The following is a 15592-nucleotide window of genomic DNA, read 5'->3' on the forward strand; positions in this document are numbered from 1 at the left end:
GAAAAGATAGGTTTTTATTCATCAAAAGTTAACAGCAACAGGCACATATTAAAATGAGTATGGCAAAGCCTTTTACAAATGGCTTTACACTCAAGCTTTCTCCCAAGAAAATGGCTGTTGCAACAAACTGTAAACAATTAATAAACAGTCTTTTACAGTAACAAGGGAAATACAAATGAACTAAAAGAAAGCACCGGTTTCTCTTAAAACTAGATTACAGTTGTGCTTACTATACATAAAACAATTTAAAACAAATTACAAAAGTGGAATGTTTGAAGTTTAAAATTAGTCCTTATAGTTTGTCCTAGAAAACATCTGTTCACATCAAAAGGCCCATCAAAGGGTAACGTTTCATCAAAGGGAGGGACAAGAAAACAATGCACTTTTTTCAAATCAAAACAAGAAGTTTGGTCACTTAGCTATGTGCATAGTTTAAGGCAACTGGAGCAATCTGTTACAGCTTACCTACCAACCTTCCCCTCCCCCGAGTGTGGCTGCTCATTATGTCACATTCTAAAATAATAAATAAAAGCTTACATTTCAAATCTCTTCCCACATGGAGAAACATAACATGCACAGTCACACATGCACAAACATGCACGCAAACACACATCCATACATTCACACACAACATACCTCTCACTCACTGCAGCGAAAGGGACTTTAGTACCCTTGATCTGAAGGACACACTTCCCCATCCCACTTTTATTTCAGATTGGCAAATACCCTGAGCTGATTATGGTGTTTTAAACATTCCACCTTTTTCTCGCATGTGCAGGTCAAGTGTACAGTAGTGAAAACAACATGCAATGTCTTCACTGCAGAATCATAATACAGCTAGGACATTGGTGTTCTTCCCCTCCCGCCCCAAATTAAAAACTAATTGTTAAAAAAAAAATTGCATTGCCAAACAGCACTGGAGTGAAAGCTTGGCGGTACTCTATGATAAATCTCAGTTTCCAGTGCACGAAATAAAACTATAGCAAATGGGAGGCTTTGGTGGCATCCAAAGAAGAAAAAAGGCAAACCAGGGGGAAAGAGCTGCAGTCTAAAGTTTGATCTTTAAATTTGTTTGAGTGGTTCCTTCACAATCATGCTCCAAGGCAATTTAGAACCAATATTTTCAGAGTTGATTTGTAAACATTGTCTTGCCAGAGGCAGCAGAGGCTGGGCACTTCACATTTCCATTTTCTCAGAGAGAACTTAGTGGAAGGTACAAGATACACATTGTTGCATCAGACTGGTTAAATTCCAAGAGATTGTTGCTGAACAATTCAACTTTCACGTTTTGAAGATTAGACGCTTTGAAAAAGTCGTGGCACATATCAGAACTTCCTTTGTTACTCCTTTCGGATTCTCTCCTGCTGGGCTTTGCATATTCAAGGTTCCACATGAAAGCCAAATTCATATTGCTGTATGTTCAGGTCTTACAATTAACAAGTGGGTTCAAATGATCCAACAGAGGAAATCTTGGAAATAAATAATGCTGGCTGGCATCACTCACTTGGAAACCTTGGCAGTCAAGAGTAAGTTCTCTCACCTCAAGACCCCATTTCACATTTCTAAAAACCTCCAGGAGGCAGTTTGTCCCACTGGTTCTGGGGGTTATGATAACCGATTTTCCTGAGGTAATAACTGTGAGTTCAACTCAAATGCAGCATCAGTGTCCTCACTGCTGGACTGTTCTCTCTGCAGTCCCTTCCAGCTGGCTTTATTCAGCCCCACATGTCCAAGCATTGTCTGGGATAGCCTTGTATTGGAAAACCTGGCCCATTCTGTAAATAAAGGCTCCACTAGGTAAGTCATAAAACCTTGAGAAAATAAATAGAAGAAAAAGTTATTAACATATATGCTGAAACTCTTATCTTTAAAACATCATCTATACAGTGTTAACCTTCCTACGTCCTACTCCAGTATTACCTAGATCTTATTTTTCAAAAGATTCCTGTGTGTGTGTAGGTGACACAGTCTATAAATGTACATATCTGCTTTGAAGAACTGATTTCTTGGCTGGGCGCGGTGGCTCACGCCTGTAATCCCAGCACTTTGGGAGGCTGAGACAGGCGAATCACGAGGTCAGGAGATCGAGACCATCCTGGCTAACACGGTGAAACCCTGTCTCTACTAAAAATAAAAAAATTAGCCACGCACAGTGGCGGGTGCCTGTAGTCCCAGCTACATGGGAGGCTGAGGCAGGAGAATGGCGTGAATCTGGGAGGCGGAGCTTGCAGTGAGTGGAGATCACGCCACTGTGCTCCAGCCTGGGCAACACAGCAAGACTCCGTCTCACAAAAAAAAAAAAAAAAAAAAAAAGATTCCTGTGAGTGTGTAGGTGACAGAGTCTATAAATGTACATATTTGCTTTGAAGAACTGATTTCTTAAGTAACTCAACGTAAAAGTGAACTGACAAACATATCCAATCTTTTCCGGTTATCCTTCTCAGTGGCACAACTACATTCTTCTACTTAAGCAAACGTACACTGGCCATATCAACTCTGAGGATACCCGGCCATAACCCAATTTGAGGCAGAGTTGCAGGGCAACAACTGGAGGCTAAGAAGGGGTCTCCTTCAGGACTGAGGGTGACGTGGCCTGAACTGAAGTGGAGCTGGCAGTAGTCTACTGCTTTACCCCTCAGGGATGGAATCTTCATGCCTGGTCATGATTACAATTGGTCATTTTATTTAACTCAGAATTTATAAAGCCAAAACTTATGATAAGAGTCAGTCTAAAAATAACAGGTGGGGTTAGTGAAAAAAAAAAATAATTAAAGTGAACACCAAATGTGTACCAGAGACCTATTTGATAAACAATTCATATAATCTCCCTTAAGTCACAGTCAGAAAAGGAAAATGAGTGATTTCAGGATTGTCTGCATCTTTAGGTTATACAGCACTCCACTGCACATTAAATCTGACTTAATACTAAGTAGTATCTTACACAGGGTCAAAAGAAGCCCTCTAGAAAATAGCTATCAATCAAATCATATTATATATCGGGAACAAATAACATCTTTCTCACATTTTGATCTGTTAAGAATGGGGAAAATATACGTTCAGATTCTATCACTGCTTTAAAATTGTCTTCATATCCAAGACTCATTGCAGCAAAAGACCATGTAGAACACAGACAACATAGGTTCCATTTATCCAACGTAAGAATCCCACCAGAATTAAAGCAACTAGCATCCACTACTTTTAATCAGGAAAGTTATATATGGTCTGATGGCTGAATTTTTAAGTGTACATAATTATGGTATCTGAAATATTATGTACAATATGTGCAATAAGGCTTGCTTTCATTGATCCATTCCCTCCACACATATTTACTGAGAACCTACTATGTCCCTGGCACTGTGCCAGGGTGGCTGGGTATACAGCAGTGAATAAGACGGACAAGATCCCTGCCCTCAAGGAGCTTATGTTCTGGTGAGGAGAAAGAGATAGCAAACATAGAAAAGTGTCATTAGAGTCAAAGCACACAGCAGCTTTCTGGCAGCCATCCTCACACTACAGTGTCATGTTGAGCCAGCCACCCAAAGCCCTGTCTTTCCTACGTGCCATAAAGTCATGAGCCACGAGTTGTGTACCCACATGCAGGCCCTTATTATTATAGGTTTCACACCATTCACCTTATTTCATCCCTCCCACTGTTCCAACTGGTTGAGATCCTTGGGGATCTTACCTCCAACAGCCAACAAATTAGCTATCACTTCTGGGTCTATGTTAACCTAAAATTTCTTTTAGATCTTAAATACTTGATAAAAATGAACAGGCCAGAGCCACGGACACAGCCTCTCTCTCAGAGGGCAGGACTCTCTGTTAATTAGTACCTCGAACACAGCTGTTCAACCATTTGTGAATCCATTTAATTGTACTGGCCCCACAAGCCTCTACTTTATCTTCACAGATTTCACAGGACGCCTTGTCAAATGCCTTACTCTTATCCAGTACATGATATTTTCTTGTTCAACAAAATTAGTATTCCTATCAAAGAAGGAAACTGTATTAGTTCAACATGACTTGTACATACTGCCCCGATGCTGGGGAGTAGTAACCACTGCTTGGTGAGTTGCTAAGAGGCTGGGATTGGATTTGATGTCAGAAAGACCTGGATTGAAGGCCAACACCAACACCTGTTAACTGCATGAAGTGGGCAAACCATCTGAAAATAAGGATGCTTAAAGCACCTGTCCCCTAGGGTTGTCGTGTGTAGTCAGCAGATGTTAACGATCACCATCAGATCAGTGACCTTATCCCTGACAAGTCATTCTAGATCTGTACAACACTGACAAGATCAATAGCTTGAGATGAACAGTGAAAGGGATCTAGTTGTTACCTTATAAAAAGTGCAATGTTTTAAATCTCATTTGCAAGTTCTCCCATTAAACAAGGGAGTAGTTTACTCAGATAAAAATACATTTAATATTAAAAGTAACTGAGCTGACTACCCATTCACCTGTCTTCGATTCAGTTCTCTTTTGTCCATTTTATTTATTTATTTATTTTTGAGATGGAGTGATGGAGTTTCATTCTGTTGCCCAGGCTGGAATGCAGTGGCACAATATCAGTTCACTGCAACCTCTGCCTCCCAGGTTCAAGTGATTCTCCTACCTCAGCCTCTCGAGTGGCCATCATGCCCAGCTAATTTTTGTATTTTTAGTAGAGGTGGGGCTTTCACTATCTTGACCAGGCTGGTCTCGAACTCCTGACCTCAAGTGATCAGCTCGCCTCGGCCTCCCAAAGTGCTGGGATTACTTTTGTCCATTTCTAATGTATTCTTTTGCATTTGAAGATTATTCTACTTTAGAATCAAGACAAAGCATATCTGGTTCTAAATTGTTTCACTATCCTCCCAAAAGAAAAGCATCTGCTACCCTCAGCATTCCTGGCCAGTCTGAGCTCTCTGGGAGATTCGGCATCCCTCACACTCCTAAAGTCTGGGCCACACTTCTACATGCCCTTCCCTTCTCTACCTGTCACTCTGCAGTCAAATCGGCCACTACACACTTTCTTCCACCAGTATCCATTGCAATCACAATGTAGCACATATTGTGCTACCTTCTGAGTTTCTGGAAACCTCATCTTTCTGAACTTTGGGCACGTATTTCACTGTGTTCAGTCTGATTCTCAAAGGCCCTATTTAACACCAGCTACCCAAATCACACTCCTCTCTCTATTCCTTGTTGAGCTACTGCCCCTGCAGAATCCCCCTCCCTTATACCCAAAGCCCAACACACTCAATCCTAGTCAACCTTCCTGTGAACTTCTGCAACAAGCTACACATACTTCAGTCACAGGACACTTTCATTATGCTTTCTGTAATATTACAGTTAGTAGTTCACTCAACACATAGTTCTTAAGGGCCTCCTGCTTCCGGTGTGGTGCTAGGCTCCAGGAATACACAACCAAGTGGATTAGGCACTTTGGAATCTGGAAGAAAAGTGACTGACGCCGTCTAAAGCAAGTGGAGAGCAGCTTCCGGAGAAGGTGACATTTGAGCTGGCTCTTCAAGAAAAATAACTCTATGAGGCACATGGAAAGCACTGGTGAGGCACAAAGAGTGAAAGAACAGCATGGACTTGGGAAACACAGAAGCGTCCCGAGATGCTGCAGGCAAGTGAGAGGGAAGCTGAGGCAAGATGGCTGCAGAGCATTTGAAGCTAGATTATAAGGGGCTGTCTAGGATGTTGAAGAGTTAGATTGAATCAACAGGCAGTGGTAAGAGTCCGGAAAGGCAGTGGCAGAAGCTGGTCTTCATATTATGATCAAGCTCAGTGGGTCACCTATCCATTGTTACTTATCTTATTTTTGTCATTTCTTTGTTTACCTATCCATATTTAAATGGCAGTCCCAAATGATGCAAAATAAGCTTCCACATGGGCAAATAATGGATTCTTATTTACATAAGAACAGAAACAAGTTATTGCTGCTGCCTGTTCTGCAAAAATATGCTTTTTACATCCAAAATTAAATGAGAATTAGAAAAGTCGTAACAAGGGAAAACAAGGGTAAAATTTCTTAAATTATTTTAAAAAATAGAAATGAGCATAATTTTAATATTTTATATTTCAAATATATTTCCCTTCTTGATAAAAACAGTGGCATTTTTCTAACCAGCTATATCTAAATATGTATAGTTACCAATCTGGATGTTGGCAATAGATTCAGTGTGACGATCGCAAAGTGGACTCACACCCAAATGATACTTTTTTTCTATATCTCCTATAAATGAAAAAAAGAGGAGTATTAATATGAAGAATATCTACTGGTTAAATACATAAGTAAAGGCTTCAACATACCTGTGCATTTCTTAGGAAAAGCACACTTAATCCTCATGAGAGGACAGCTTCACAATTAGTTCTTTTTAAACTTTTAAGTTATTCACACATAGAAGAGATTGCCACGCTGATATTTTTATTTAAATGCAAGAGGTAGAAAACTTTCACCAGATGTCATCCCAAGACTAATTTATAACACATTAATATACAACTTGAAAGGAAGGTTCATGAAATAAAGATTCCTGGATCTGGGCTTTAAATTACACATACACAAGTTTTTCATGTTCGTATGGCCCTCCACACATGACAAGGATAAAACAAGTTCAGGGAAGTCTTTCTGTACAGCAAAATTCCAAACCTAATCTATCTATACTCATAAATGCATAAATATATCTGATCATTCCAAAAGAGGACTTCTAATTTTCAAAACAGATGCTCAATTTGTAGAGTATTGATTATATGTATATCTATTGTGAATTGTTACTAAAAATATCAAGACTCTGCTGTTAGACCCGTGTAAATTACTGAGTTATTTTATTCTTATGATGTTAAAAAAATGAACTGGATAGATTAATTATCACTCAATACTGTAACGTGCCTTGATGGAAGAATTCCTCCGTTACTTTTTCACTCCACTGCTTGCTTAATTCCCAGGTCCGACATGGGTTACAAATATCAGCACATTTCAAAGCCATCTAGCAAACAAAACATTAATATTGTTTTAAGATATATACACACACTTGACAATAATACCAAAGAACCAAGTGCAAGGACTGGATTAACCATAAATATAAATAAATAAGCCAGAAATATAATTCTCCTATTTTTAGATGTAAGAATTTATGAGAATAAAATGCTATTTCTTAATTGGTACCCTAATCTTGTAAAAATTGTCTTCATCAGAAATCTTGAGTATGAAAAACATAACCGATGATGCCTTCCTAGGTAGCAGATTCACCAGTGATCTCCTTCTGGAAGGTGTGTGTGCTAATTGAAGGAAATTCCTTTGCTTGCCCTCAAGATTTAACCACTCTGAAAAACTACACTAGAATATTTCATTTTTTAGTTTGACAGTCACATAATTTATCCTAGAAATAGAATGTTTCCAAGCCCCATTTTACCTGTAAAACCAAATGTCTATGTCTGGTGTCTTCTAGGCATAAATCACCTCTATCCAAATGGGACCTAAACAAAGACAGATACTCATTCTGGCGACTGATGTCTGTGGCTAGTATCAGAGCACCTATCTGTGTCTCCATTTGTTGCCTGGAATTAGAGAAATACAAACAGAAAATATAAGACTTTCAATTAAATGTTTACTTCTTGATTTTTTTTTTCTTAACCATAATAATCGGAAGGCTTTATAGTACCCTAAAATATCCAACTATCATTCAACTTAAAATTTATCACACAAAAAAATGAGTTTTATGGAATGCTTCTAAAAAAGCTATTAAAATAATCAAAACTAAAACCAAGAGAGTTTGTAGGAAAATACCAATATGCAAACATCCCAAAAGGAGAGCCTTTATTTTGCCAGTCAAGGTAGTAGTATTTGCTTAAAAAACAAAAATCAATATAACATTGGTATGTTGTTTGAGAAAGTTCCTTGCTCGGATTCTTTGCTGGAAAATTCTCGTGCTGAGGGTAATTACACAACTTTGGTTTTCTTTTTAGTGCCTGAGATCTGAAGGCAGAAGGAAGATTCAAATAGAAAGAATAATGACCCATTCAACAGCTGACTCCTACAGACATTTTGACTAAGATGCCTGTTGCAATTCCCCTGAGCAACTTAATAAAGTTCAGAGTCAACTGTGTTTTCAAGGTTAAACTCAAGAACCAATCAGTTATCTGTAAATGAATATCCAATTTTTCTGGAAGGAAAAAGGTAACATGTTAATACAAACAGCAAATACATACATCATTTATAAAACTGCCTCAGGTCACTTAACAAGATAAATACACTTTAAAAAAAATTCTTGCATTTTGTTTTAATGGGCCATAGCAAACACTATCTCTGTATAATGATCAGTAAAGAGCTGTCAAATAGATACAAAGACTCACAATACTGAATGTTAAATAAAGCAAACTCTAAATGAAGAAAACATTAAATAATGCTATTAGGTAGTATTCCTTATTTCCATTTTTATTAAATCTGAGAACTCAACAGGGTTAATCATCAAATGCAAAACATGATTTTTAAAGAGGGAATAATGAAGCAAACATTTTAATCTGTCTTAATTTTAAGATCATAATTTACATATACTGTGTGTTTAAGCAATTTTCATATTTGTACTACAGCAAAAAATGATTTTATGTACCAGAAGTATTGTCATACTCCAAATGGTATCTGTGAATAAAGATTTAAAAAAATAAAAATTAAAGTCCAACTTTTTTCTCACGGTCATTACATAAAATACTTAGTTTTTTATAAAGTTGTTTTAAATTATGAAAGGGAAACCATAGAACAGCAGGTGGAACTTAAATTTTAATACTGAAACATATTTTTATGCCTCACCACTTTTCTTGACGTGGATGGTTTCGATCCACTTTCATGGTTTCGTGACTTGCATTTTCCCTCAGTGTAACATTACTAAAAAGCTTGTGTGTGGACCACGCTACGGCAATGATGTGAGATTTTATAAACCATCACCATTGTGTTATTCACATTAATGCTCTTTATTAGGTTCTAAAATAGCCCACTTATTTTTTTTTTCTAAAATATTAGGGTTTTTTCATTCATTATTGTATCCTATGGCTCCAGAAGTGTGACTCCAGGATGATGCTATTGAAGATATTAAGGCACTGTCTTTATTTTCTTGTCAGTTTTGAAAACTTCTGGGAACAGATTTTAATAAATCTATTTAATATAATAGAATGTTTACATTCCATCCACTTAACCTTTATACCTAGACCTTAAGGTTTTATTCAGCTGAGTATGGAAATATGTAATATCTATTTATGTAAATAAGCAGTAAACTATGCCTGAGCCATTGTGTATTCGGAGTGATTTTACAGTATTCAAATCCATGGAATAGTCTTTCATAAAAATAACTATCCATTAAAATGTTACCGACTATACAGTAGGATAGGTCTAAATTATTAAAATTGTATATAATGTATTTGACAAACACTGAAAACTGCGGAACACCTGAACATTACAATTTTTAAAACTTTATAAAATTACTTTACCAACTTAACTTCTATAACCAATAACAAATTAAATTTGTCTTAATCCAACCTACCTGCTTTCTAATGGCAGATGTGAGAATAAGCCTGATTCTCTCAATAAGCCCACTGCAGATCTCCAGTGGTGATTTTCCAGTACTGAGGTATTCTACAACAAAGGACGTTTCTGAGTTACTTAATGATGCGTCTCTTTCTGGACATATCATTACTAACAATACTGTTAGCAATATTAATCTGGTTAAAATTCTAACATTCACTGAGAAGTTATTTTCATTACTTTCATTTCTTCAAAATATGAAACATTTTCTAGAATGCAAAAAATAGTAAGTCTTGATGATAAAATTGCACTAACCTTGTATAAAGTTGCCAAGTAATGGTTAGTTTTAATAAGGAAAGGTTGATTAACACCTGGATGATCCAGATCATGAGTGGCAGCTGCAATTAAGCTCAGCAAGATATCCCAAGGAGTTACAGAATTGGCAAGCTGAAGTGTGACAAAAGAATAATGAATCACAGATATATCTAAAATAAGCTCTATGCCATCACAGTAGTTTTGAATTAGCAGCCAATGGTAGTGGTGGCAATCTCCTCCCTCTTCACGTCATTCTTCAGGCAGTTGTTCGTTAGGTCCACCAAGCACACCTGCCAGGTCCTGGCCTCCTCATCACCACACTGGCATGATACAACAGTGGCCCTGCCCACGTGGAGTTTACAGAGCTCATCCTTAGGCCATTTCATTTTTAACAAGCTTAATTAAAATGGCAGCTAAAGCATAAACCATTCTTTTTGAGAAATAATGGCTTTAAAATGACAAACACAGTTTGGCACATTTTTATTACTGTAGCCATTACTGAACAAAAGACCTAATATTTTAAGGGTGTTTATCAACAAACTGGTTATTGGATTTCAATAATGTAATCTAAAATATAAGGTTATTCCTGTAGTCCTGATGTTTAAGGAGGCTAATGAGTAATCATGTTAAGTGGAAGTCTGTGTCAAGTCTGTGATAAAATCCTCCCTCAATGGATGGATACATTCATAACAATGACACAATGTATTCATGTCAGGGAAAGCAATCTTGTACATCAGAAATTGTAACTTTATTCTCAATAATCATTACCAAACTTACTTGATATAATAATCACAATAAATAAAACTTTGTGATTAGCTGACAAATGTTCAATGATAAAAAAGATCACCTTGACTATATCACCTATTTTTCAGGAATCGCCTCTCATTTTCTGGCAAACTTGGCCAGATTTGTGTTCCCACAGCACCGCATGGCCTGCCACAATACCACTCATCAGAGCATGGTATTATTTAGGTTTACGTTAGGACAGTGCTGACTAAACTGTAATGATCCTGTGCTCTAACAGTGAAAACTTTGGAGCGTACACCACTAATATTAAGTATATTTACTTACAGATTATTATAATGAACTAACATTTATATGTTATTATACAATGAATATAAAAACTGAAAATTTTAAAAATGAGATAAAAATAAATTTAGATTCAAATTCTATTATTTTCTTTCTCTGCTAGAATGAATCAATCATCTCTTTCTACTCCCTGTGTTAAGTTCATCTCAGTCAGAGAAATTACTGTCTGAGGGCTTGAATCTCCTGGAAAACTATAACCTACCTGGAAGCAGAGATGCATATTATTTATTTTTGTATCGCATATAATTAGTACATGGAGAAGGTCAATGAATAGGAGAAGATGAAGAAAATTATTTCCTCTTTAGGATATACAAAAGCATTGAAAAAATAAAGCATTCTAAAGCACTGCTTTAATAATGAAGATGAACAGAATGCATAGGATCTAAAGCAATCTCCCTTCCTTGACATACACATGAACGGCACGGCTGTCTATGTCTTATGAACATGTGATTTATCAGGCAGTGTGCAAAGGGGTGACATTCTTATTGGCAGAAGAATAGACATCCTGGGAGAATACAATAATCCCAAATTACACTGATTCGAAAAATTAACGTATGACTGCACACGACATCAAAAACAATCTCAGGTATATTGAAGAGTTAACCATTAAAAATAAGAACATGAAAAAAAGTAAATGAATTCTCAAAAATTCTGTGAAGAGAAAGTAACTTTAAAAACAAATCACACATATTCAAAAAATATTTGATATAAAAATGTAACACTTCTGCTTGTAGAAAAAAAAAAAACCTTCCATTGGAAAGAAAATTTTCAGTATTATAACAAAGACGAGGACTTCAATAACTTAACTTTTTAAGGTGGATTAAAAGACAGATGTTATTTCCATTCTGTGATTGTATCTGGTAAGAGCTGACAACAAAGAAATGTCCAGAAAAGAAACTACAAATTATTTAACATATGTGAAGGTCAGATTTTACTTGTATCTGCAAAGCCATCATTAGGGTTCTTTTTCAATAAAATAGAAAAGTATTAAGTGGTGAGTTTTGCTGTGTTCAGTGAAAAACTTACTGTTTTCATTGCCTGCCAGCCCTTATGATTTCCCATTGTAATGGTTATCACAGTAAGTTTTGTAGGTGGTAGCTTTTTTTTTTTTTTTTGACTAAATTGGCAAATCAAAAATGTAGTAGAAATAGCAGAAAGAAGGTACCTGAGATACTGGTGGCTTGCTGAGGGTAAAAAGGAGGTGGCGCTATCATGGAGGAGAGCAGTTTAGTGAGATAAAATGTTCTGAATCAATATTGTATTTTTATTTTTCCTAATGATGCTACCTCTGAAAACAGATTCTATTTTTTTGAGACAGAGTCTTGCTGTTGCCCAGGCTGGAGTGCAGTGGTGCAATCTCAGCTCACTGCAGCCTCTGCCTTCCCTGGTTCAATCAATTCTCTTACTCAGGCTCCTGAGCAGCTGGGATTACAGGCACCTACCACCATGCCTAGCTAATTTTCTTTTTTTTTTTTTTTTTTGTAGTTTTGGTAGAGATGGGGTTTCACCTTGTTGGCCAGGCTGGTCTCGAATTCCTAACCTCAGGTGATCCGCCATGCCCTGCCTAGTGAAGACAGATTCTTGACACATTATGTCCATCCTGAGAAATTACTGAAAGAAATGAACCTCCCACACACAGAAGGCAAAAGGACAAGGCGGTCCTTGCAGGGCTCCTCAATCCCCAGACCATGGACCGGTACTGATTCATGGCTTGTTAGGAACCCGATAGGAACCAGTGCAGAGCAGGAGGGGAGCTGCCAGCCAGTGAGCATTATTGCCTGAGCTCTGCCTTGGAAGCAGTAGATTCTCATAGGAGCACAGACCCTATTGTCAACTATGCACATGAGGGATCTAGGTTGCGCACTTCTTCTTTTTTTTCTTTTTGAGACGGAGTTTTGCCCTTGTTGCCCAGGCTGGAGAGTAATAGCACAAGCTTGGCTCACTGCAACCTCCGCCTCCCGAGTTCAAGCGATTCTCCTGCCTCAGCCTCCCAAGTAGCTGGGATTACAGGCATGCGCCACCACGCCTAGCTAATTTTGTATTTTTAGTACAGACAGGGTTTCTCCATGTTGGTCAGGCTGGTCTCGAACTCCCGACCTCAGATCGTGATCCGCCTGCCTCAGCCTCCCAAAGTGCTGGGATTACAGGTGTGAGCCACTGTGCCCAGCCAGCACACTTCTTATAAGAATCTAATGCCTGATGATCTGAAGTGGAACAGTTTCATCCCGAAACCATCCCCCTCCCCGTCCAAGGAAAACATGTCTTCCACGAAACTGGTCCCTAGTGCCAAAAAGGTTGGGGGCCACTGCTCTAGAGGTCTAAAAACAGAGAACTAGGCTGGGCAGAGTGGCTCATGCCTGTAATCCCAGCACTTTGCAGGACCGAGGCAGGCAGATCACTTGAGGTCAGGAGTTCGAGACCAGCCAGGCCAACATGGTGAAACCCCATCTCTACTAAAAACACAAAAATTAGTTGGCCGTGGTGGCACACGCCTATCAGCTACTTGGGAGGCTGAGACAAGAGAATCAATCGCTTGAACCCAGGAGGCGGAGGTTGCAGTGAGCTGAGATCGTGCCGCTGCACTCCAGCCTGGGCAACAGAGCAAGACTCCATCTGAAAAACAAAACAGAACAAAACAAAAACATAAAAACAGAGAACAGTTAGCGTAAACCCAGCCAACGATAAAGCCCATATACAATATCATTCATTAACAGCTCATATTCACCAAGCACCTACCATGTCCGGTGCTGTTTTAGGGGACAGGTAAATATTAGGGGACAGACAGACAAAAATTCCTGTCCTAGAGGCCTGACATTCTTGTGGTTTCCACGTAAGGTTCCCATGTTTTACAAGTGAGATTCTGGGGGCCAAAATTCCTATCTTATTCATATTTTTGTCACTAGCAATTAGCATCTACTCAGAGCATGAATAAGTGTATATTCATAAGAAAGGCAATTCAACCATTACCAGTCTCGCTGATATCAAAGGGAAGGATGCAGGCGCCAGGGAGGGATGTGGGGGGCCAGGTTCTTTTGTCAACTGCCAGGGACAAGTAGAGCAAAGTTTAAAGGTTCAGTGTTACAGTGGGTTTATGTCTGGGATGTGTAAGCGTAATTCTTATCTAGACTTAGTTTAAGTATAGTTATTAAGTAAAGTAACTAAACTCATTACAGAAACATGAAACTAAACATTAAAATAGGAAACAAAGGGAAAATCACAATGTCCTCAGCTGACAACTATGAATGTTACCAGTGTCAATCAATCAAGGAGACTTTGGACTCAACTTGAACAAAATGCTTTATAATCCACATAACTTCAGCCTTGAGGACATAAAAAATAAATACTCAAGTTAGTGACAATGCATATAGAGAGAGATGAGTTTGTCTCCAAAATTTCCAGTAATTTCTTTGGCTTGAAATATTTCTTTTTTTCATATAGACAAGAGTCCAAGAATTAGCTCTTCCATATAAATTATAAGGTATAAAAACTGAAAACAAATTTCTCACAAAATATATATACTTAAGTCTTTCTATTTACTATTCCCTCTGTACCTGGACTTTTTTATGGATGACTCCTTAGTTATGTACTGTCCACTTAAGTGATTTCTGATCATCCTATCTAAAGTTGTAAAACTCTTGCCATCCACCTGGTCATTCTCTAGCGTATTATTATTATTATTATTGGTCGTTCTCTAGCTGCTTCTTCTTATTATTATTTTAGACTGAGTTTCGCTGTGTCACCCAGACTGGAATGCAGTGGCGTGATCTCGGCTCACTGGAACCTCTGCCTCCCAGGTTCAAGCGATGGTCATGCCTCAGCCTCCCAGGTAGCTGGGATTACAGGTACCCGCCACCACACCCAGCTAATTTTTGTATTTTTAGTAGAGACGGGGTTTCACCATGTTGGCCAGGCTGGTCACAAACTCCTGACCTCAGGTGATCCACCAGCCTCGGCCTCCCAAAATGCTGGGATTACAGGGGTAAGCCATCATGCCAGGCCACTAACATATTATTTTGATCAAAATTCTATTTATCTATTTGTTTAATGACTGCCTCCCCCACTGGGATGTACACTTCATGAAGACAGGGATCATTCCTACTCTGCTCACCACCACATTCCTAGCACCAGGATAGAGCCTGGCATGTGGCAGATGTTCAAAGAGTGTAAAACATGTGATGCTATGCGAAGGCTCAGGCGTAAGAGATACAATCTTCAGGCATCTATCTAATCCATCCTATTTATCTATCTAAAGATAGGGCGTCACCCAGGCTGCAGTGCAGTTGCACTATCACTACTCTCTGCTGACCTCTCAGGCTCAAGTGATCCTCCTGAGTCAGCCTCCTAAGTAGCTGGGACCACAGGTACACACCACCATGCCCATCTAACTTTTTATTTTTTTTTTAGAGATGGGGTCTTGCTGTATTGCCCAGGTTGGTCTCAAACTCCTGGCTTCAAGTTATCCTCTTGCCCTGGCCTCCCAAAATATCGAGATTACAGGCATGAGCCACCGCACCTGGACCTACTTCAAATTTTTTAGAATTCACTTTTAAAACTTTGAGTGACTCTGTTTTTGTTTGTTTGTTTGTTTGTTTTCTTTCTTTTTTTGAATAAAAGAGATGAGGTCTTACCAGGCTGGTCTCAAACTCCTGGGCTCAAGCAAGCCATCCGCCTCGGCTTCCCAAAG

At 38.4% G+C, this 15592-nt stretch overlaps 1 protein-coding gene across 1 annotated transcript in view; it reads right to left on the minus strand.

The window, feature by feature from the left end:
* The window catches only part of PDE7A (phosphodiesterase 7A), a 125016-nt gene continuing 109424 nt past the window's right edge, over window positions 1-15592 (minus strand). Inside the window, exons 8-13 of the mRNA XM_025393757.1 lie at window positions 9820-9951; window positions 9524-9615; window positions 7403-7547; window positions 6880-6976; window positions 6145-6225; window positions 1-1811 (exon numbers count right to left, since the gene is read on the minus strand). Of these exons, the coding sequence (XP_025249542.1) occupies window positions 1606-1811; window positions 6145-6225; window positions 6880-6976; window positions 7403-7547; window positions 9524-9615; window positions 9820-9951 (753 nt within the window). The 3' untranslated portion in view covers window positions 1-1605. The remainder of the gene's footprint in view (window positions 1812-6144; window positions 6226-6879; window positions 6977-7402; window positions 7548-9523; window positions 9616-9819; window positions 9952-15592) is intronic.

This window comes from Theropithecus gelada, chromosome 8 (assembly GCF_003255815.1).
Source record: "Theropithecus gelada isolate Dixy chromosome 8, Tgel_1.0, whole genome shotgun sequence".
Taxonomy (NCBI): Eukaryota; Metazoa; Chordata; class Mammalia; order Primates; family Cercopithecidae; genus Theropithecus; species Theropithecus gelada.